Source organism: Balaenoptera ricei, chromosome 6, assembly GCF_028023285.1.
Source record: "Balaenoptera ricei isolate mBalRic1 chromosome 6, mBalRic1.hap2, whole genome shotgun sequence".
Lineage (NCBI taxonomy): Eukaryota > Metazoa > Chordata > Mammalia > Artiodactyla > Balaenopteridae > Balaenoptera > Balaenoptera ricei.
Window position 1 is genome coordinate 109751106 of NC_082644.1, and position 24954 is coordinate 109776059.

Below are 24954 nucleotides of genomic sequence, written 5' to 3' on the forward strand. Positions count from 1 at the left end.
CTGTAAACAAAATGGACAAAAACCCTGAACTCATGGAAGCTTACATTTTTGTGGGGAGAAAGACAATAAATAAGATAAATAAGTAAAATACAATATATAGTATGCTATATAGTTATAAATGGTAAAGAGAAAAAATAAGGAAGGAAGAATTAAGTTTAAAATTTTGGAGCGAGGGGACTCTATAATTTTAGACCAGGTGATCAGGGAGGCCTGACTGAGAAGATGACCTGTGAGTAAAAAACAGAGATAGTGAGGGAGTATTCCAGGCACAGGGAATGGTGCAAAGGCCCTGAGGTAGAAACATGCCTGGTGAGTTCAAGGAACAGTGGGGAGGAGTAGACTGAACTAGGGGGACAGTATTAGGAGATGAGGACCTTCGGGATCACAGCAAGGAGTATCACATTTATTCTGAATAAGATGGGAAATCAAAGTTTTGAGCAGGGGCATGGTCTTATGCACAATTTAATATTATCACCCTGGCTGCTGTGTTGAGAACAGACTGAAAGGAGGCAAGGGCAGAGGAGAGTGGTCAAGCTGGTGGAGTAGAAGGACCCTGAGCTCACCTCCTCTCATTAGCACACCAAAATCACAACCATCTGCCGAATAACCATGGTTGAAAAAGTCTGAAACCTGCCAGAAAAGATTTTCTACAACTAAAGACATAAAAGAAGGAACCACAATGAGACCAGTAGGAGGAGCGGATATGTGATATAATAAAATTTCATACCCCACAGGCGGGCAACCCACAAACTGGAGAAAAATTATATTACAGAGGTTCTCCTGTGGGAGAACCATGTCAGGTCCCCCAGCCTGAGAGTCCAGCACTGGGAAGGGGAGCCATCAGAACATTTGGTGTGAAGGCCAGTGTGCCTTGATTGCAAGAGCTCCACAGGACTGGGGGAAATAGAGACTTTACTCTTAAAGGGAGCACACAAAATCTCACATGCACCAGGACCAAGGGCAAAAGCAGTAATTTCATAGAAGCCTGAGCCAGGTCTACCTTCTGGTCTTGGAGGGTATCCTGCAGAGGTAGGGTGCAGTTGTGGCTCACCCTGGGAACATAGACACTGGAGGTGGATGTATCAGGGAGCATTCATCTGCATGAACTCTCCTGAATGCTGACATCTTGTTTGGGTCATTAGCACCAAGACTTGGCCCAACCCAGTAGCCTGTAGGCTCCGGTGCTGGGACACCTCGGGCCAAACAACTAACTGGGTGGGGGCACATTCCCCACCCCTCAGCAGACAAGCTGCCTAAAGACTTCCTGAGCCCACAGCTTCGTCTAGACATTCCCCTAGAATGGCCCTGCCCACCAGAGGGCCAACACCCAGCTCCACCCACCAGTGGGCAGGCACTGACCCTTCCTGCCAGGAAGCCTGCACAAACCTCTAGACCAGCCTCACCCACCAGGGGGCAGACACCAGAAGCAAGAAAATTACATTCCAGCAGCCTGCAGACCAAATCCAAATGCAGGCCAGACACTACTCTGGGACCAGTTGGCCCCTGGCCCTTGGGTGGTGAGAGGGGAGTGCACTCCTGGGATGCATAGGACATCTCCTACAGAGGGCCACTTCTCCAAGGTTGAGAAACCTAACTAACCTACCACATACATAAAAATACAAATAGCAATTTAGACACAGTGAGGCAACAGAGGAATATGTTTCAGACGAAGGAACAAGATAAAACCCTAGAAGAAGAACTAAGTGACATGGGGATAGGCAATCTACCTGAGAAAGTGTTCAGAGTAATGTTTGTAAAGATGATCAAGGAACTCAGGAGGAGAATGGAGGCACAGAGCAAGAAATTAGAAGTTTTTAACAAAGAATTAGAAAAAATAAAGAACAAAAAACAGAATTCAAGAATACAATAACTGAAATGAAAAATATGCTAGAAAGAATCAGTAGTAGACTAAATGAGACAGAAGAACGGATCAGTGAGCTGGAAGACAGAGGAGTGGAAATCACTGCTGCTGAACAGAAAAAAGAAAAAAGGATGAAAAGAAATGAAGACAGTTTAAGAGACCTATGTGACAACATCAAGCATGCTAATATTCGCATCATAGGGATCCCAGGAGGAGGAGAGAGAGAGAAAGGGCCTGAGAAAATATTTGAAGAGATAATAGCTGAAAACTTCCCTAACCCGGGAAAAGAAACAGTCACCCAGTCCAGGAAGTGCAGAGAATCCCATACAGGATTAACCCACAGAAGCACACACTGAGACACACTGTAATCAAAGTGACAAAAATTAAAGATAAAGAGAGAATATTAAAAGCAACAAGGGAAAATCAACAAACAATATACAAGAGAACTCCCATAAGGCTATCTGCAGACCAGAAGGGAGTGGCACAATATACTTAAAGTGGTAAAAGAGGAAAACCTACAACCAAGAATACTTTACCCAGCAAGGCTCTCATTCAGATTTTTTTTTTATATAAATTTCTTTCTTTCTTTCTTTCTTTACTTTTGGCTGTGTTGGGTCTTCGGTGCTGTGCGTGGGCTTTCTCTAGTTGCGGTGAGCGGGGGCTACTCTTATTTTATTTTTTAAATGATTTTTTTTTTAAACAATTTTTTTTTTTTTAATGGGAATTATTTATTTATTTATTTATGGCTGTGTTGGGTTTTCGTTTACTGTGCGAGGGCTTTCTCTAGTTGCGGCAAGTGGGGGCCACTCTTCATCGCAGTGCGCGGGCCTCTCACTATCGCGGCCTCTCCCGTTGCGGAGCACAGGCTCCAGACGCGCAGGCTCAGCAATTGTGGCTCACGGGCCTAGTCGCTCCGTGGCATGTGGAATCTTCCCAGACCAGGGCTCGAACCCGTGTCCCCTGCATTGGCAGGCAGATTCTCAACCACTGCGCCACCAGGGAAGCCCGGGGGGTTACTCTTCATTGCAGTGCGCAGGCCTCTCATTTTCGTGGCCTCTCTTGTTGTGGAGCACAGGCTCTAGGCGTGCAGGCCTCAGTAGTTGTGGCATGCGGGCTCAGTAGTTGTGGCTTGCAGGCTCTAGAGCTCAGGCTCAGTAGTTGTGGTGCACGGGCCCAGTTTCTCCGTGGCATGTGGGATCTTCCTGGGCCAGAGCTTGAACCCATGTCCCCTGCATTGGCAGGCAGACTCTTAACCACTGCGCCACCAGGGAAACCCTCTCATTCAGATTTGATGGAGCAATTAAAAGCTTTACAGGCAAGCAAAAGCTAAAAGAATTCAGCACCACCAAACCAGCTTTACAACAAATGCTAAAAGAACTTCTCTAGGCAGAAAAGAAAAGGCCACAACTAGAAACAAAATTACAAAATGGAAAAACTCATGGGTAAAGGCAAACATACAATAAAGGTAGGAAATCACCCACACACAAAGCTAGTAGAGAGGTTACTAAACAAAAGTTGTAAAATCATTTGTATCCATCTGCAGTTAAGGGACATACAAAACAAGTAGATGTAAAATATAATATCAAAAACAGTAATCATGAGGGGAAGAGAGTACAAATGCAGGGTATCTAAAATGCATTTGAAATTAAGAGATCAGCAACTTAAAACAAGTGCACATGCACACACACGTGTGTGTGTGTGTATATATATACATAAATACATACATATATATAGGCTGCTATACAAAGGCCTCATGGTAATGGCAAAACAAAAATCTACAATAGTTATACACACAAAAAGGAAAAATGAATCCAAACAACACTAAAGATAGTTATCAAATCACAAGTGAAGAGAACAAAAGAAGAAAGACCTACAAAAACAAATCCAAAACAATTAACAAAGTTTCAATAGGAACATACATATCAATAATTCCCTTAAATACAAATGGACTAAATGCTCCAACCAAAAGACATAGACTGGCTGAGTGGATACAAAAACAGGACCCATATATATGCTACCTGCAAAAGAATCACTTCAGATCTAGAGACAAATACAGACTGAAAGTGAGGAGACGGAAAAAGGTATTCCACACAAATGGAAATCAAAAGAAAGCTGGAGTAAGTAATACTTATATCAGACAAAGGAGACTTTAAAATAAAGACTGTCACAGGAGACAAAGAACGACACTACATAAAGACCAAAGGATCAATCCAAGAAGAAGATATAACAATTGTAAATATATATATGCACCCAACATAGGAGGACCTCAATATATAAGGCAAATGTTAACAGACATAAAAGGAGAAATTGGGGACTTCCTCGGTGTTCCCATGGCTAGGACTCCACACTCCCAATGCAGGGGGCCTGGGTTTGATCCCTGGTCAGGGAACTAGATCCCATATGCTGCAACTAAGAGTTTGCACACTGCAACTAAAGATCCTGCATGCCACAGTGAAGATCCTGCGTGCTTCAACTAAGACCCAGTGCAGCCAAATAAATAAGTATTAAAAAAAAAAAAAGGAGAAATTGACAGTAACACAATAATAGTGGGGGACTTTAACACCCCACTTACATCAATAGACAGATCATCCAGACAGAAAATCAATAAGGAGACACAGACCTTAAATGACACATTAGACCAGATGGGCTTAATTGATATTTATAGAGCATTTCACCTGAAAGCAGCAGAATACACATTCTTTTCAAGTGCACATGGAACATTCTCCAGGATAGATCACATGCTGGGCCATAAACAAAGCCTCAATACATTTAGGAAAACTGAAATCATATCAAGCATCTTTTCCAACCACAATGCTATGAGGCTAGAAATCAACCACAAGAAAAAAAACAAACTGCAAAAAGCACAAACACATGGAGGCTAAACAATATGCTACTAAACAACCAATGGATCACTGAGGAAATCAAAGAGGAAATAAAAAAATACCTAGAGACAAATGAAAATGAAAACACGATGATCCAAAACCTATGGGATGCAGCAAAAGGAGTTCTAAGAGGGAGGTTTATAGCGATACAAGTTTACCTCAGGAAACAAGAAAACTCTCAAATAAGCAACCTAACCTTATGCCTAAAGCCACTAAAGAAAGAACAAACAAAACCCAAATTTAGTAGAAGGAAAGAAATCATAAAGAGCAGAGCAGAAATAAATGAAATAGAGACTAAAAAGCAATAGAAAAGATCAATGAAACTAAAAGCTGGTTCTTTGAAAAGATAAACAAGATTGATAAACTTTTAACCAGATTCATCAAGAAAAAAGGATAGGGCTTCCCTGCTGGCACAGTGGTTAAGAATCCACCTGCCAATGCAGGGGACATGGGTTTGAGCCCTGGTCCAGGACGATCCCACATGCCGCGGAGCAACTAAGCCCATGTGCCACGACTACTGAGCCTGTGCTCTAGAGCCTGCAAGCCACAACTACTGAAGCCCACGTGCCTAGAGCCCAAGCTCCACAACAAGAGAAGCCACCACAATGAGAAGCCCATGCACCACAACGAAGAGTAGCCCCCGCTCGCCGTGACTAGAGAAAGCCGCGCGCAGCAACAAAGACCTAATGCAGCCAAAAAATAAATAATAAATAAATAAATTTATTTTAAAAAAAAGAAAAAGAAAAAAGGATAGAGGGTCCAAATCAATAAAATCAGATATGAAAAAGAAGATTTTACAGCTGACACCACAGAAATACAAAGGATCATAAGAGACTACTACGAGCAACTATATGCCAATAAAATAAACAACCTAGAAGAAATGATAAAATTCTTAGAATGGTATAATCTCCCAAGGCTGAACCAGGAAGCAATAGAAAATATGAACAGACCAATTACCAGTACTGAAATTGAATCAGTAATTTAAAAACTCCCAATAAGCAAAAGTCCAGGACCAGATGGCTTCACAGGTGAATTCTACCAACATTTAGAGAAGAGTTAACACCTAACCTTCTGAAACTATTGCAAAAAATTGCAGAGGAAGGAACACTTTCGAATTCATTCTATGAGGTCACCATCACCCTGGTACCAAAACCAGACAAAGATATCACAAAAAAAGAAATTACATGCCAATAAAATGATGAACACAGATGCAGAAATCCTTAACAAAATACTAGTAAACTGAATGCAACAATACATTAAAAGGATCATACACCATGATCAAGTGGGATTTATCCCAGGGATGCAAAGAATTTTCAATATCCACAAATCAGTCAATTTGATACACCACATTAACAAAGTGAAGAATAAAAACCATGTGATCATCTCAATAGATGCAGGAAAAGCTTTTGATAAAATTCAACATCCATTTATGATAAAAACTCTTCAGAAAGTAGGCATAGAGGGAACATATCTCAACATAATAAAGGCCATATGTGACAAACTCAGGGCTAACATCATACTCAATGGTGAAAAGCTAAAGCAATTCCTCTAAGATCAGGAACAAGAAAAGGATGTCCACTCTCACCACTTTTATTCAACATAGTTTTGGAAGTCTTGGCCACAGCAATCAGAGAAGAAAAAGAAATAAAAGGAATCCAAGTTGGAGAAGAAGAAGTAAGATGGTCACTGTTTGCAGATGACATGATACTGTACATAGAAAATCCTAGAGACACTACCAGAAAACTACGAGAGCTCATCAATGAATTTGGTAGAGTTGCTGGATACAAAATTAATATACAGAAATCTGTTGCATTTATAGACACTAATAGAAAGAGAAATATCAGAAAGAGAATTTAAGGAAACAATCCTGTTTACCATCACATCAAAAAGAATAAAATGCCTAGGAATAAACCTATCTAAGGAGACAAAAGACCTGTACTCTGAAAACTATAAGATGCTGATGAAAGAAATTGAAGACAACACAAACAGATGGACAAATAAACCATGTTCTTGGAGTGGAAGAATCGATATTATTAAAATGATCATAGTCCCCAATGCAATCTACAGATTCAATGCAATCCCTATCAAATTACCAATGGCATTTTTCACAGAACCAGAATAAAAAATTTTTAAATTTGTATGGAAACACAAAAGACTCCAAATAGCTAAAACAATCTTGAGAAAGAAGAACGGAGCTCAGGAATCACACTACCTGACTTCAGGCTATAGTACAAAGCTACAGTTATCAAAACTGGTTTTGTGCCAGTGTGTATGGTACTGGCACAAAACCAGACATAGAAATCAATGAAAAAGGATAGAAAGCCCAGAAATAAAACCACACACTTACGGTCAATTAATCTATGACAAAGGAGGCAAGAATATATAATGGAAAAAAGACAGTCTCTTCAATAAGTGGTGCTGGGAAAACTTGACAGCTACATATAAAAGAATGAAATTAGATGATCCTCTAATACCATACACAAAAATAAACTCAAAATGGATTAAAGACCTAAAGTAAGACTGGATACTATAAAACTCCTAGAGGAAAACATAGGCAGAATACTCTTTGACATAAGTTGCAGCAATATATTTTTGGATCCATCTCCTAGAGTAATGGAAATAAAAACAAAAATAAACAAATGGGACCTAATTAAACTTAAAAGTTTTTGCACAGCAAAGGAAACCATAAACGATGAAAAAACAACCTAAGGACTGGGAGAAAATTTTTACAAATGATGCTACAAACAAGGGATTAATTTCCAAAATATACAAACAGCTCATACAGCTTAATATAAAAAGAAACCAAACAACCCAATCAAAAAAAGGGCAGAAGACCTAAATAGACATTTCTCCAAAGAAGACATACAGATGGCCAACAGGCACATGAAAAGATGCTCAATATTGCTAATTATTAGAGAAATGCAAACCAAAACTACAATGAATTATCAACTCATACCAGTCAGAATGGCCATCATTAAAAAATCTACAAATAATAAATGCTGGAGAGGATGTGGAGAAAAAGGAACCCTCCTACAGTGTTGATGGGAATGTAAATTACTGCAGCCACTATGGAGAAATGTTTGGAGGTTCCTAAAAAAACTAAAAATAGGGCTTCCCTGGTGGCGCAGTGGTTGAGAATCTGCCTGCCAATGCAGGGGACACGGGTTCGAGCCCTGGTCTGGGAAGATCCCACATGCCGCGGAGCAACTAGGCCCGTGAGCCACAACTACTGAGCCTGCGCTCTGCAACAAGAGAGGCCGCGACAGTGAGAGGCCCATGCACCGCGATGAAGAGTGGCCCCCACTCGCTGCAGCTAGAGAAAGCCCACGCCCAGAAACGAAGACCCAACACAGCCAAAAAAATTAAATAAATAAATAAAGTGTAAAACTTATTTAAAAAAAAAATCTAAAAACTAAAAATAGAGTTACCATATGATTCTGCAATCCTACTCCTGGGCATATATAGGGAGAAAACTCTAGTTCGAAAAGATACATGCACCCCAAAGTTCATAGCAGCACTATTTACAATAGCTAAGACATGGGAGCACACATTTAGATTTTTTTATCAATTTTGAGTTAATTTTTGTAAATGGCCTAGAGTTATTTTTGTGAAAAGATTTTTTCCCCTCTGACTCAGTTTCTTTAAGATATTCTAATTTTCTATTTCTTCTTTTATATTTTTATTTAAAAACTTTTGAAGTTAAAGCAAAAATTAACCACATTAAGCTCTAATGCTTTGTTTAAGGTACTAAGTGAAAAGTTTCAAACGATAAGAGATAGACATCACTTAGTAGAGTTTTTCAATAGTCATTTTTATTATGAAATATTTCAGACATAAAAATGTAAAGACTATTATGATGAACATGTACCAACAATGAAGCTTAAGAAACAAAACATTTCACATCTAGATGAAGCATACCGTGCATCCCTTTCTAATTGCATTTCCTTCCTATCGCAAAGGTAACCACAATCACAAATTTGCTGATCATTCTTGCAATTCGTATCCTTATATTTTTGCCTATATGTGTATATCCCTAAATAGTATGTAGTGTTACATTGCATTTTATAAAGTAATATATAAATAATAGTATATGGTATGTGTCCTACAGATAGAAATGTTTCTGCTGAAGTTTTCTATTTTTTCATCTGTTTTGAGATAAGTTGGAATTGCTAGTTGAAGCATTTTTTTTTCAGCAAAATCAAGAGTTGGATTTTTATTTATTTCTTTAAATTAATTTTTTATTGGAGTATAGTTGATTTACAATGTTGTGTTAGTTTCTGCTGTACAGCAAAGTGAATCAGTTATACATATACATATATCCACTCTTTTTTAGAATCTTTTCCTATATAGGTCATTACAGAGTATTGAGTAGAGTTCCCTGTGCTATACAGTAGGTTCTTATTAGTTATCTATTTTATATATAGTAGTGTGTATATGTCAATACCAATCTTCCAAATTATCCCCTTGCCACTGAAGCATTTTTTATGATAGCTGCTCTAAAATCCTTGTCAGATAATTCTAACATTTGGTTTATCTCTATATTGATATCAGTTGATTGCCTTTTCTCATTCAGGTTGTGACTTTTCTGGTTCTTGGTATGATGAGTGATTTTTTGTATCTGGAACATTTTGAGAATTAAGTTATGAGACCCTGAATCCTATTTAAGTCTTTTCTTTCAGCAGGCAGTCACCCTGTTTATGTTTAGTGCATACTCCCTTGCTTACTTTTTTCAGCTGTGGTTCCAGTGACAATATAGGTTTCAGAGCCTATACAGCGCTTTTCTGGTCCACTTCTTTCCCTTGGCACCACCGGGGCTCCTGTTTGATCCTGCAGATGCTGCCTGCAGGGGCCGAGTGTGATTTCCCAGGCAGATCCTGCTAGGGGGAGCATGGGCGATGCTGGGCCATGGGGTAGTGAATGTTTCCCTGAGCCTGTTCTCAAGGCTACCACCCAATGCCTGCCTAATCACTGATGGTGTTACGTAAGAGGTGTGGAAGGTGCTTTCCTGGTGTCCCCAATGCTGCTAGGTGGTGGATGGAGGAGGCTGAGTCTGTGGGACAGAGAGTGTTTCCCAGGAACTTCTCTCTATCTTCTATCTCTATCTTCTTCTCTCTAGCTTCTCTCTATCTTACCTTGTGCCAACAGACTTCTTATTCCATCTGTGCCAGTGCCACTGAGGGAGGGAGACATCTGCCTGGGCCTCCTTCTGCCTCTGGTGGTAGTGCTGGGAGTCATTCTTTGCCACTGAATGGAGACCAGGAGATTTTGGATATAGGTCTCCCTCTGCTGCTGAGTGGAGGGCCAGGAGACACTGGGCCTATTGGTACTTCTGGTAGAGTCAGCTGCCTACTCTTGCAGGTGCTGCTGGTGCAGGCAGAGCAGGCCAGCCAGGTACAGAGTGAAGATGGGGTTCCCCACCAGGTCTCAGCTGTGCTGCCTCTTTTCTGGGCCTTCAGCCAGAGAGAGCTGGCTTTTCCTAGAACTTTTAAAAATCTACACCTTCTGGTGGTTTGAGTTGTGGGCCTTCTTCAGTGCCCAGTCTGGGATATATGGGAGACCAAAAGAAATCTCAGGGATTATCTCATCACCATGTTGTTCCTCAAGTCCTAAGGTCCCTAGCCAGCCTGCTTCCTCTTTCCACTTTTCCAAGTCCTTTTATGGTTGTCTGTAGTTATTTCCAGGATTTTATTTTATTTTGAGGGAAGTAAAAGGGAAAGTGAGTTTTTGTCATCTTGTCTAGGACCAAAAGTTGCAAAGAAAGTAGGCTATTTTATTTTATAGTTCATTTCCTAACATTTTATTATAAACAGCAAGAAGGAAGCTTAGAAATCTCCTTATCTACAAAACCAAGCTCATTAGGTACATGTTCCATTTTCCACATAACTGAAGGGGGCAATGTTGTCATGCTTCCTGTCACTACATAACAAAGATCCCCCTTCCTACAGTTTCCAGTAATATCTTCCTCACTTCCTTTTGAGCTGTCACTGACAGCATCCTCAAAGTTCAGATTTCTACGAACAGTCCATTCGAAAAAATTTAGGCTCGCTCTATCATGAGTTGGAAAATCTTTCCAGGTTCTATTTACTGCCCAGTTCCAAAACCGCTCCCACAATTTTATTATTTTTCATGGCATCACACCACTTTCAGGTATGGTATCTGTATTAGTTATCTATTGCTGTGTAACAAATTACCCCAAAACTTAATGTCTTAAAGCAGCACATCTTTATTATCTCACAGTTTCTGTGGTTCAAGAATCTGGGCATGGGGCTTCCCTGGTGGCACAGTGGTTAAGCATCTGCCTGCCAATGCAGGGGACACGGCTTCCAGCCCTGGTTCAGGAAGATCCCACATACCACGGAGCAACTAAGCCCGTGTGCCACAACTACTGAGCCTGCGTGCCTGGAGCCTGTACTCCGCAACAAGAGAAGCCACTGCAATGAGAAGTCCTCGGCAACTAGAGAAAGTCCACGCACAGCCATGGAAGACGCAACGCAGCCAATAAATAAATAAATAAAATAAATCTATTTTTAAAAAAAAAAAGAATCTGGGCATGGTTTAGCTGGACCTTCTACTTCTGGGTCTCTCACAAGGCTGCAATCAAAGTGTTGGCTGGAGATAAGGTCTCATGTGAAGACTCAACTGGGGAAAGATCTGCTTCTAAACTCACTTACATGGTTGTTGGCAGAATTCAGTTCCTTGAGGGTTGTTGGACTGAGGGCCTCAGTTCCTTTTCTAGCTGTTGGCTGATGACTACCCTCAGTTCCTTGCTATGAGGGCCTCTCCAACATTTCAACTTGCTTCATCAAAGACAGCAAGAAAGAGAGTCTGCTAGTAAGATGGAAATCACAATCTTATGTAACCTGATCATGAAAAGGACACCCCATCATCTTTGTTATATTCTATAGATTGGAAGGAAATCACTACATTCAGCTCACAATGCAGCTGGACAGGTTGGGGGGGGGGACTACACAAGGACATGAATACCAGGATATGGGGATCATTGGGGACCATCATAAGGTCTTCCTGCCACAGTCATCATCAATATTCCTTATAATTTTAGTGTTTTCAATAGCCAATAATCCTTATCTTTTATAGACTACTTACTAAGACTCAGTTTTTCTCCCAAAAAAGAGGATTAAACTAATAACTTATTTTGACTTTAGAACCTCTAGCTCTTATAACTATGCTATAATGCCTCACTAGTTTATGGAAACATAGTGGATATGACTACATAAAGATTCTTATGAAGATGATTACTCCCTTTCCTGAACCACCATGCATTTTAGCCGTGTCTTCCTTATGAGTTTTTGGCACTTTTAAACTTGTAAAAGAGATATTTATGATTAGTTTTACCTCCCTTGCTAGATTGTAGGCTGCTTGAGGGCACATTATATATTTTTGAAACATTTTTTCTATCCCTGACTGCATCTAATATACTTACCATGGAATTCAGTAGATATCTAAATTTTTAAAATAAAATTCTTGCAGTATTAAAAAAAAATGAACTCAATATCTTTATAACAGTAAAAGTAAGATACATATTTCATAGAATGTCTTTAGTTCACTTAAATTCAGTCAGGCACTAGATAGACTGAATACTAATTGTGGAGATTAATCACGAGCAATATATATCCCAACACTAAAAAAACTGAGTAAATATTTGATGAGTGAGTTGATGAATATTTTTTCCCTTACACATATCCCTTTGATTATTTGTGTGTATATCTATCTGTCTATCTGTCTCTCTGTCTATCTACCTATGTACCTATTTATCTATCCATCTATCTATTATTATTTTTTGAACTACAGTCTGGATGTGTTTCTTCATGAAACATTCATTTTATGCCTTCAAAAGCATTTTTACATTATTTATAATATATATATCTATATTTTATATATAATAACATCACTATGCATTAACATTAAATTAATAACCATTTATTCTTAATCCAGCATAGGCAGATTTAGATGTTTCAAAATTGGAAGGAGAAAAACAATTTCTTTAGGAAGATTGCACATTTTTGTAAGTTTCTAAAACACTTAAAATTTTGAGTTTTATATTTGAGGAATTATTGTAGTGAACTTGTTAATCCACAAATCTAATAATAATACCATCAAACACTTTTTGACTGCCATGGTATCTTAACAGATTTAATTTGTGGAGGAGTTCTAAAACTTGGATCCCAATGGTATTCTGGTGATAATAATTTAGTGGGTTTCTTAATAAAAATATATTTGTTTAGGTGGTGTTCATATGTGCTGGTAAGTCTATTTTCGGTGTCTTGATTAGCTCCTTTCTCATATACTTTAAGGAGGTTTAAAACCTCCTGGACTGTACCACCAAAAATTGCACTATGGTAATAGAAATCTTCCTCTTCAAAAGGGATGAAAGCTGCTGATTTACATCTTCTCTCATAAGGGAAAGTTTTACCATTTTTAAAATACCACCATGCACTAAGTTGAGCTACAGATTTTCCCAGGGTTTCCACTCCAAAGTCATCCTTGAAGATCTGGTTTGCAGTCATAATGAAGAGAAAGTTGACTTCATGCTGGATGTGTGTTATGATGTAGTCAAGTAAGTTCTTCATGTATATGAAATGTAAGTCTTCCCATATATTATCTTTGATCACCAAAAATACTTTAAATGTTCGAAGGGGACCTAACACTATGGGAGGCAGCTTGGAGAAGCTATCCAGCAAGATGTAAAAGATAACATTGTAGCCAACCATAAAGTACTTATTAGCAGATTGGATGAACTCTTGCAAGTTCCGAGCTGAAAACCTGTGGAACATGAAAAACAAACAAACAAATACACAACAGAAAAGACTTGTTTTGCTAAAAATCATCAGGAGGTTACCTGTCATTTAAACATGCTGTCTAACACGTGTCATTGTTGCTTAAAAACTATCAGTAGGTGGGGCTTCCCTGGTGGCACAGTGGTTGAGAATCTGCCTGCTAATGCAGGGGACACGGGTTCGCGCCCTGGTCTGGGAAGATCCCACATGCCACGGAGCAACTAGGCCCGTGAGCCACAACTACTGAGCCTGCGCGTCTGGAGCCTGTGCTCCGCAACAAAAAGAGGCCGCAATAGTGAGAGGCCCGCACACCGCGATGAAGAGTGGCCCCCGCTTGCCGCAACGACAGGAAGCCCTAGCACAGAAACGAAGACCCAACATAGTAATCAATCAATCAATCAATAAATCTTTATAAAAAAAAAAAAAAAAAAAAAAAAAAAACTATCAGTAGGTAAGAGTAGAGCAGTTGGGTCTAGAACTTAACGGTATTGGTTAGTGAAAGAGAATGTAGTGAGCTTGGGAGCCTGAGAAGAGCCATAGAGTTTGTTGCGAAAGCCAACTGGATACTAATGAAAAGATTCCCAAATAGTTTTAAGGATTCAGACACAGCTGAAGAAAATAATCACTAAAAATAATTATACAGTCAGCCAGATATAATGGTTAGAGTTAAATATGAATAGCTCTTTGAATGTAGAAAGGCTATGGGTGCTCATCCACATTTTTCCAAAATAAAAAAAGGATGACTATTAGTAGCACCTACTTTCTGGGAGCACATATTACAGCCAAGCCCATGGTAATGTTCAGCCTTTTGTAATATTTTTCCAGCACCTGTCTATTGTAAGTTCCTTCCCATATGACTGGAGCAAGCCAGTCAGTTGTTGTTATTACATCAGGACGTTTTCTGCTGAACAGACAAGAAACAAGTTAAGCAGCTACCACATTATTATGACAGGAAAAGTTGTTGTCTAAGTGATAATAGCTAATGATTATCAAATACTTACTATGTTCCTGGCATGGTGATTAAGTGCTTTCCATTACTCATTTAATCCTTGCAATGTCCTATAAGTATATTCTTCTTATTATTTTTTAAAGTTATACAATTTTTATTTATTTATTTATGGCTGTGCTGGATCTTCGTTTCTGTGCAAGGGCTTTCTCTAGTTGTGGCAAATGGGGGCCACTCTTCATCGTGGTGCGCAGGCTTCTCACTATCGCGGCCTCTCTTGTTGCGGAGCACAGGCTCCAGACGCGCAGGTTCAGTAGTTGTGGCTCACGGGCCTAGTTGCTCCGCGGCATGTGGGATCTTCCCAGACCAGGGCTTGAACCCGTGTCCCCTGCATTGGCAGGCAGACTCTCAACCACTGCACCACCAAGGAAACCCCTATAAGTATTATTATTTTCCCTGTTTTTCATATGAGGAAATTTAAGTCACAGATTGGTTGAGTAAATTGCTTACTATCACACAGCTAATAAATGGCAGAGTCAGGGTTCAAGATCAGCCAGTTGGGCTTCAGAATCTATACTTTAGTCATTACGACATACTGCCTTTTGAGCCCAGGGATTATTTTATTTGAGCTCTGACTGGAGCTTAAACTGAAGTAGCCTGGTGTCTGAACATTTCTCTGATTGTTGCCTAAAGCAGGCAGCACCACTGTCTCCTTGTATCTTCCTTTCTCCCCACCCCCACCACTTCTCCTTTTCCTCTTTCTCCCTCCTCTTTTCCTAGAAGATCCAGAGTATCTCTTTTCACCTTCTCCTTAATGCTTTAGGCCCATCACTACAACCTGGAAGAAAACGTGATTAGTCCATAAAGGAAGAATGACATTAGATTTGCTTCTAATAATAACAAAATGACAGCAGAAGTAGCAGTATTCGTAATAATAAATAGTTTGGCTGGAGGTAGGGTGTTAAACTATTAAAGTCAATCAAGACCTTCATTTTGGAAGGAATTGAATACAAAGTGAGAAGCCATTTTGCTATTAGTGATCGCAGGTTTTAATCACAAATCCAGACCCAGACAAGTGTAGGATTTGGCATCACTTAATAGTATATTAATAATAATATGATAAATTCTTCTAAAGTGACCCTTTTACTGTTTTAGCTTATACATTTATTTATTTTTTATACATTTATTTTTAAACCCTCTCTGTTCTTAGAATTAATAGTCATGCACTTCTATTGGACTGTAAGTCTCAAACTCTACCTTAAAACTGGCCAGATGTACCCTTGTCACAGTGATGATACTTAGAAATTCGGCATGCTACAGATGCAAATCAATATCTATTTAAGACAATGAAAGGGTTTGAAGATTATCTCTCTTTCCTCATTAGATCTGATTAAAGATTTGCTACCAGAATGAAGGAAAAAGAGTCTCTGAAAGCAGAAAGCAATTAAAAACCTGTGTTTAGAAATTGTTTGATAGGGCTTCCCTGGTGGCGCAGTGGTTGAGAATCTGCCTGCCAATGCAGGGGACACGGGTTCGAGCCCTGGTCTGGGAAGATCCCACATGCCACGGAGCAACTGGGCCCGTGAGCCACAATTACTGATCCTGCGCGTCTGGAGCCTGTGCTCCGCAACAAGAGAGGCTGCGATGGTGAGAGGCCCGCGCACCGTGATGAAGAGTGGTCCCCACTTGCCTCAACTAGAGAAAGCCCTCGCACGGAAACGAAGACTCAACACAGTCATAAATAAATAAGTAAATAAAAGAACGTGAATTTCTTATAAAAAAAAAAGAAATTGTTTGATAAAACAGAAGAGGAAGAAGTAAGAGCAGAGACTTAGAGTCATTAGATTTATACTCTAGGTATGAAACTCTTCGCCTGGGAGGTAAATCTGACCAGAGGATATCCTCTGCAAAGGTGGCTTTCAGTAGTCAGGTCGACAAGATGATCTACCCTCTGGATGTTAGCAAGATGCCTTGCTTAGCCTCCCTTGTGGCTGGCTTAGCATCTATATACAAAGAGGCCCCAGCTACTTGGACTCTGGTGGAGATGATGATGGGCTCAATGACATGAATATCTCCCAGTGATGAGTGCCCAACCTGCCAACAGCAGGGGCCAACTCTGAGCCCACTATATGACACCATTTTTCAGGGACCAGCAGCCAACTGATGGCTGCTTGATTATATTAGATTCCATGATGAAAGGGACAGCAGCTTTCCCTCAGGGAAATGTTTCATGTTCAGGATAGGGATTGGCTTTCCCAGCTTACAAATCTGTCAGCTTTGTTGACTTGCAGATATCTTATTCATTGCCATTATAGCACACGTAACATTGCCTCCACCTAAGGTATACATCTCAGGGTGAAATGACATTTGGCTCAATTCCATGAAGTTCTCTTGTCTGACTATGTGCCTCACTCTCTAGAGGCAGTTGGCCTGGTAGAAAGTGGAATGGCCAGGGAAAGTCTCAATTTCAGTGATAGTTTGGAGATAATTCCCTGAAAGGTTGAGGTACTATCCTATTGTATACCATTCATGTTTTGAATCAATGAGCGATATGAGGGGCTTCCCTGGTGGCGCAGTGGTTAAGAATCTGCCTGCCAATGCAGGGGACACGGGTTCGAGCCCTGGTCTGGGAAGATCCCACATGCCGCGGAGCAACTAGGCCCGTGAGCCACAACTACTGAGCTTGCGCGTCTGGAGCCTGTGCTCCGCAACAAGAGAGGCCGCGATAATGAGAGGCCCGTGCACCGCGATGAAGAGTGGCCTCCGCTTGCCGCAACCAGAGAAAGCCCTCGCACAGAAACGAAGACCCAACACAGCCAAAAATAAATAAATAAATTAAAAAAAAAAAAATGAGCGATATGAGATACCATTCCTTCCAAAGCTAAAATACATGGTCCAAAAAGCAAGGTGGGTGTGGAGATGTTCCAGCTCATGATTGCATCTAATAACTCACTTACAGAATGTTTACTTGCCATTGTTGTAACCTTGGGTTCAGTGAGTTTAGATCTCCTAGATCCCAAGGGAGGAGTTCTTCCTCTAGGAAATAAGTCATGGTTCTATGAACCTGATAGCAGGTCACTTGGGGTTCTTCATGCTGCTTAGCTAAGAGGCAGAAAATGGCATTACTGCACTGGCTGGGGTGGCTGATTTTTATCACCAAGAGGATATTAAGATGTAGTTACACAATGATGGCAAGGAGGGCTGCATATAGATCCCAAGAGATTCTTTGGGGTGCCCAGTAGTACTCCCATTTCTAGTAATAATTGTCAGTAGGAAATTGTGGCATCTCAATAAGTTGGTACCACTAAAGGACTCAGAATCTTCAGGAATGGAGGTTTGGGTCACCCTAACAGATAAGAACTCTGGCTGACCCAGGGGGTTAGCAGAGGATAAGGATACCATGGAGCAGTGATTATTAACTACGTCCTTTTATTACCAACATCCTGAACAGCTACAGAGGTGGGATTGTAGCCATGATTTATTATGTTAATTATATTTTTCCCTTTCTCTGCCACTTTATAAGAAGACCACTGGAGATGGCTGCTACAATTTAGGTTCCAGGTGGGAATATGGCTGAATTGCCATAACCTCACCTCTTGACAACACCTTGTAGCTGATGGGACTGTGTTTCTCCCGTTTGGGGAACATGAGCTTCTTCATCTAAGTGAAGGTTGAGAATTGATGCTAAGAGGCAAAAGGGGGGATTGTGCTAGTTATTTACCTTCTCCTTATTTATCCTTAGACCTTCTCTGCCCGGTGTTATGTCCTGGAAGCAGACTGGTCATCCAGTCCCCTGCTCTGTGGCTTCCAACTGGTTCTTCTAATGGGAGGCCCCAACACAAGATCAGAGGGCAGGAAGAGAGGTTACCTATTCTCCTCTCTTTCTTCCAGCTTTGTTGAGATCTTGACAGTGGCTGTATCCATATACAACTGCAACTTCTATTGGGTGACTCTTTCATGGTTTCAGGAATCCCTGGTCTCCAGGAACACCATTCCTTCCCTTGTCCCTTTAGGCTTAGGGTGGTCACAGCTTCCTGCTGTTGCAAGCCCCTGTGTGCCTCCATTTCCTTTGCTGTGCCCCAAATCTCTGCTAACAATCTCTTCATTAAAGTTTCTTCATGTCACTTGAGTTGCTTCTTTTATACCCTGATATATTCAGTATCTGAGAAGCTTAGACAACACCTCATGAGGCCTGAGCAGATAGTATTCAGCAGGACACAAAGTGACCTGCTCATGAAGTATATTGTTTACAATGAAAATTTCCAGAAACAAGATACACAGCTAAAATTCTGGTCTCATGGTACTATAGACTATCATAGGTGTAACATAGAAAGAAGCACAATGATGAGGGAGGGAAATAATATGTATGGCCTAAGATATTTACGTTCCTAGAAAAGAGAGAATAGGTATTAAAATGATTTTGATGCTAGAATGTGTCACTAAAATTTGATGAGATGTGAATCATGATAATAATATGGGAGGGAATAATTTGTTCAAAAAGTGTATCTGGAGAGAGAAGGTGGGGACTCTTTCTATAAGTCAAGGCTATATTGACCTATATCTAGTCCTAGGAAACTGAGTATAAGTCTAAAAGGAGTAAGAATCAGAAGTGATATATTGGAAATAAATTTACTATAAATGGATAGAATCATGATAGAATAGTACTAGAGAATTTCCACCTCTACTCCTGCTCTATCAGTATACAATTCCACCACCTCCTGGCTGGATCACCATATTAGCGGCCTAGTTTGTGCTCTTTTCTTTTTTCCTCCATATTCACATAATTCTATAGATAATATGCATGTAATATACACATATACATAGATACACATATGTATCCAGGCTTTTAAAATCTTGTTTGCTTTACAATAATGAAATAATGCACATCTTTCTGCATCTTGTTTTTCTTACTCAATACAACCTTGTGAAAATCCTTCCAGGTTATCTGGACTAGTTCTTATTCATTTTTTTAAATGGCTGCATAATATTCCACAGTGTGGAGTTTAGCCACTTCCTTACGAATAGGTATTCATTTTATTTTTGGGATTTTTCTCACTATGAAAAATTATACAATAAACTTTCTTAATCTTATGTCTTTGTGTACTGTTGCTGTTATTTTTATCAGCTAGTCCTAGAAGTAGGATTCCTTTTATGTATGTTCATTTTTAATAGATGTTACCCAATTACTTTTTTTTTTTAAGTTTTAATTTTTTTTTTTATTTTTTTTTGGCTGCACTGCATAGCTTGTGAGATCTTAGTTCTCTGACCAGGGATTGAACCCCGGCCCATGGCAGTGAAAGTGCTGAGTCTTAACCACTGACTGCCAGGGAATTCCTGGTCATTTCATTTTAAACTAAAATCCATGATGCTTAATAGTAAAGCACAAGCCCTCTAATGAAAGAATGCCTTCTACCACTATTATGTAATGGTATGTTATGTTATGAAAATGCTGTCATTTCGATTAGTCAAAAGGTTTCATGTATTTATTTAATCTACAAATATTGAGCCTCTGCTATGTCTAGGATTCTTTTCTAGGCACTTTCTATTGGGAGAGGCAGATAATAAATGAATAAACAAGCAAATAAGTATTATACCAGATGTTGATGAATGCAATGGAGGAAAATAAAACTGGGTGAGGGAAAAAGGGAATGGGAGGGGCCATTTTATATGGGTGGTTGGAGAAGTCTTCACTGATAAAATAACATTTGTGTGGAGTCTTGATGGAAGTGAGAGAATGAGCCATTTGACTATACAGAAGATGCATGGTTCATGCAGGAAAACAGAAGGTGCAAAGGCCCTGAGGTGAGAGCATGCTTGGTGTATCTGAGGAATATCAAGGAGGCCAGTACGATTGGAGTGGAATGAGGGAGACAAATGTTGAAGATGTTGGGCAGCTATTTTATCTATAATTTTTTTTCACCTTTTAAACTCTTTGAACTCTCTGGAAAGGCATCTTAAAAGAGCATTAGTTCTTAATGTTCATAGCAGCAAAAACCTAGAAACAGTTCAAGTGCCCTTTAAAGAAGCAGTAGATGAACAAACTGTGGTATATTTCCACAGTCAATTATTATGCAGCCATCAAAATGAATGTCAGTGATATGCAATTTGGAGATGAATTTTAGCAATCTAATATTAAGGGAAAAAATAAACCCCTGAAGATTACATACATCATGATATCCTCTTTATAAAGTTACTGATATAAGCAACTAAAATTTTAAAATAGACTTTTCCAGAATACACATGGAGGATATAACTTTATACTTCAAAAAATACTGTATGCTAACACATATATATGGAATCTAAAAAAAAAAAAAATTGGTCATGAAGAACCTAGGGGCAGGACGGGAATAAAGATGCAGACCTACTAGAGAATGGACTTGAGGACACAGGGAGGGGGAAGGGTAAGCTGGGACAAAGTGAGAGAGTGGCATGGACATATATACACTACCAAATGTAAAACAGATAGCTAGTGGGAAGCAGCCGCATATCACAGGGAGATCAGCTTGGTGCTTTGTGACCACCTAGAGGGGTGGGAAAGGGAAGGTGGAAGGGAGGGAGACGCAAGAGGGAGGAGATATGGGGATGTATGTATATGTATAGCTGATTCACTTTATTATAAAGCAGAAACTAACACATCATTGTAGAACAATCATACTCCAATAAAGATGTTTAAAAAAAATAATAAATAAATAAATAAATAAAAATAAAAAAGAAAGCAAGGGGATGATGAACCAGGATTCAGGACTGTGGTTATTTCAGGGACTAGGGCAAGGAAACAGAGTGGGGGTATTGAAAAGGACACAAAGCTAGATGTTGACGTTATAGAAGGTTGTAATTTTTGCTTCATTAAAAATAAGCAAGAAAGCACACAAATAAATAAAATAAGTGGATTTTGCATGAACTAATGATGAGAGTAAGTCATGAAGCAAGGATTATTATTCATCTAATTCTCTGCACCTGCAGTCCATTAAAAAATATAAATATAAAAAAGAATTCTGATAAGATGAAATACAAATAAATAGTAAACATAGAGGATGCTCAACTTAAATAATAATTACAGAAATACAAATTGAATTGAGATATTTCAACTAAGTTTTTCAAGTAATAAAATGTTTGATACTACTAGAATAAAATGTAGATATATAAAACAAAAATTATTAACATTTATCCTTGTAGATTAGAAAATAAATAGTATAATAGTTAAAGGGCAATTTAGCAGCCTGAAGCAATATTTAAAATGTTCACAACCTCTTTTTTTTTTTTTTTTAAACTTTGGGTCTATTTATTTATTTATGGCTGTGTTGGGTCTTCGTTTCTGTGCGAGGGCTTTCTCTAGTTGCGGCAAGTGGGGGCCATTCTTCATCGCGGTGCGCAGGCCTCTCATTATCGCGGCCTTGTTGCGGAGTACAGGCTCCAGACGCGCAGGCTCAGTAATTGTGGCTCACAGGCTTAGTTGCTCCGCGGCATGTGGGATCTTCCCAGACCAGGGCTCGAACCCGTGTCCCCTGCATTGGCAGGCAGATCCTCAACCACTGTGCCACCAGGGAAGCCCTCACAACCTCTTAAACCAATGATGCCATAATGGGAATTTATATTACAGATAAATTCACACAGCAGTTTACAAAACATATGTATAAGGCTACTTGTTGAAATATTACTTACAGTAGCCCCCAAACTGCAAACAATACAAAACCAACAGTGAATGGCTAATACTTAAATTATGGTATACAGCCATTATAAAGAATGAAATTCTCCCCCGAATGTTAATGCCAAAATCAAGAGGAGTCATTAATGGTATTTTTCAGGCTGTTACTAAAGAGATTTTTTCTTTCTCCTAATAAAACCAGGAATGTTAAACCAGAAAACATCTTTCTCATTATGACCCTTAATTGCCTAATTCTTGATAAATAGGTCCTAGGATTGTATATAAAAGCCTTAAAAGTAAAAATTCCAAGTCCTGGAAACCTCCCAGGTTAGCTAAAATTTGATGATGAAAAAAAAATCTTCCCCATTCAAATAGAGTTATATTATTATTACTATTACTTTATGAGCAGAATTTTTGGTTCTTACTTAGGATTAAACCAGTCTGAGAGCTGAGGTTCTCCTGCTTCTTGATCCCTGGGTACAAAATGAAAATCATGTTAAGAGTAATCTGCTCATTCAAAAATTATATGTTGCACCCCTATAATATGACAGGCACTATTTGGTGCTGGTTCTAAAACTATGAACATTTAGATAGTCTCCTGTCCTCAGGAAGCTGTTGGATGAGCAGGAAAGATGATATTAAATAGATAATTACAGTACAGAGTGATAAGTGCTAATAGGGAAAACAGAACATATAAATGGGGCATCCAACCTAAATTTGGGGTTAAGGGAAACCACTTGGAGAAGAAATAGAAACTGAGTCTGGAACAATAAGGGCTACATTAGGGTGAAGAGGTTATGATCAAGGGCAGGAAGGCAAGGGACAGTATGGTTTCTTTTGCGGGGGGTGATATATTTTAAAAATTAACAGAGCCATAAAATAATGTATATTCATAGAAAATACAGATTTAATTTATCAAACATTAGTAGCTTATTATGTGATAAATACTCTTATGTATTGAAATAAAGGGGTTGAAGTAGGGGTCCAGATGTTCACCTTTGATTTCCACTTAAAGATAGGATGCACTTAAGGTTTTGTTGTACTTTTAAGTTAGTTACATAATTGACAAGGTTATGAGGGAACTTCCCTTTCATAAACCGGGGATTTTTGTAAAATAAGAATAACTTTAAGTGACTTGTGCTTCCAGAAAAATGGAATAGTCCTAATTTTTCCTATTCCTACCCCTAAGTATAGCTACAATCCCTGGACATTATATATAGAGCAAACAAAAGAAGACTCTGAAAGCAAAGAAGCCAGTTCATGTAGGCACCTCAGAACTCATGGATCGACATGGCAGTGAGTTCCTTGGGTTTTCTGCCACATGTATCCCAGATTGAGTGCAAGAGAAGCCAGCAACCCAGAAATGCCAATGGGTATAGACACAAAAAGAACCCTGAGAAAAACCTGCTCTTTACAACTAAAGGACTAGGAAAAGGGCAGCCTAGCAAGGCAGAAAACTTTTAGGCACTACTCACTCTACTCTAGCCCAATACCACAGAAAAGCTATGACCCCATATCCATCCCTCCAGCAAAGACCAGGTGGAGAACTGAAACTTCCACCCTCACCAGCCTGTAATGAGGCTCCCCCGACCCTCCTCACTGGTGTGGAGTTGGAGGAGGTGAGTGGGGGTTAGAACCTTCACCACTGCTCAGCAGCTGTGGCCATCTCCCTGTGGTCAGTGTTAGTGGAGACCATGTGGGGAGCCTAAACTCTCGTCCCCACTCATTAGTAACAAGGAGCCCCTCTCCACTAAGTTCCAATAGAGGCAGAGTTGAGAACCTGAAATTTCACCTCTCAGCTGACAGTAATAGGGAGGTGCCAATCCATTTTCCAGCTGGAGCAGTATCAGAGGATGCCTGTGAAAACGCAAGATTTAAATAAGATCCAGAGTCTCCTAATACCCAAAATATCCAGTTTTCAATAAATAATCACTCATCATTCCAAGAATCAGGAAGACCGCAACTTGAATGAGAAAGGACGATATGCAGATGCCTTGATAACACAGATATTAGTTTTATCTGACAAGGATTGTAAAGCAGCCGTTGTAAAAATGCCTCAGTGGGCAATTACAAATACCTGAAACATGAAGAAATAGAAAGTCACAGCAAAGAAGTTGGAAGTCAAAGATATAGAAAATCAAAGATATAGAAGATATAAAGAAGAACCAAATATAAATTTTAGAACTTAAAAATACAATTCCTGAAATAAAAACTCAATGGATAGGCTTAACAGTAGAATGAAGAGGATGGAGGAAAGAGTCAGTGAACTTGAAGACAGAATAATAGAAATCACTCAAGCTGAACAACAGAGAGAAAAAAAACTGGAAAAAAAAAAAAAAAAGAACAGCATCTCAGAGACAAGTGAGACTATAACAAAAACCCTAATATTCATTTAATTGGAGTCCCAGAGGGAAGAAAGAGGTGGGGCTGAAAATTATTTTTTAAATGGATGAACACTCCCTAAGATTTGGCAAAAGACACAAACGTACAGATTCAAGAAGCTGGGTGAATCCCAAACAGGATAGACCTAAAGAAATACATGCTAAGGCACGTGATAGTCAAATTTCTGAAAACTGAAGATGAAAAAATCTTAAAAGCAGTCAGAAATGATTCACCTATAAGGAAAAAATAATTTGAATGAAAGTGGATTTCTTATCCGAAACCCTGGACCCAAAAAGAAGTAGAACAGTATTTTTCATGTGCAGTAAGAACTATCAATCAAAATGTCCCTCAATAGGTGAATGCTTAAACAAACTTTGGTACATCCCTTCGTGGAATACTACACAGCATGAAAAAGGAATGACCTATTAATATAAACAACAACC

General features: G+C 39.4%; 1 protein-coding gene across 1 annotated transcript; it reads right to left on the reverse strand.

The window, feature by feature from the left end:
* Positions 1-12857: 12857 nt before the first annotated feature.
* On the reverse strand, positions 12858-23825 carry LOC132368103 (N-acetyllactosaminide alpha-1,3-galactosyltransferase-like 1). The gene is made up of 4 exons (XM_059926683.1): positions 23773-23825; positions 22555-22602; positions 14299-14439; positions 12858-13524 (listed from the first exon to the last, which is right to left on the reverse strand). The coding sequence occupies exons 1-4, from the start codon at positions 23823-23825 to the stop codon at positions 12858-12860; spliced, it is 909 nt and encodes a 302-aa protein (XP_059782666.1).
* Between the last annotated feature and the right edge of the window lie 1129 nt (positions 23826-24954).

Coding starts and splice junctions, on each gene's coding strand:
- LOC132368103 (XM_059926683.1), bottom strand. CDS start 23,825: ATGGTCTCCACTAACACTGACCACAGGGAGATGGCCACAGCTGCTGAG. Junction 22,603..23,772: donor GCCACAGCTGCTGAGCAGTG/GTGAAGGTTCTA, acceptor TTTTGTACCCAG/GGATCAAGAAGCAGGAGAAC. Junction 14,440..22,554: donor TCAGACTGGTTTAATCCTAA/GTAAGAACCAAA, acceptor TCTGTTCAGCAG/AAAACGTCCTGATGTAATAA.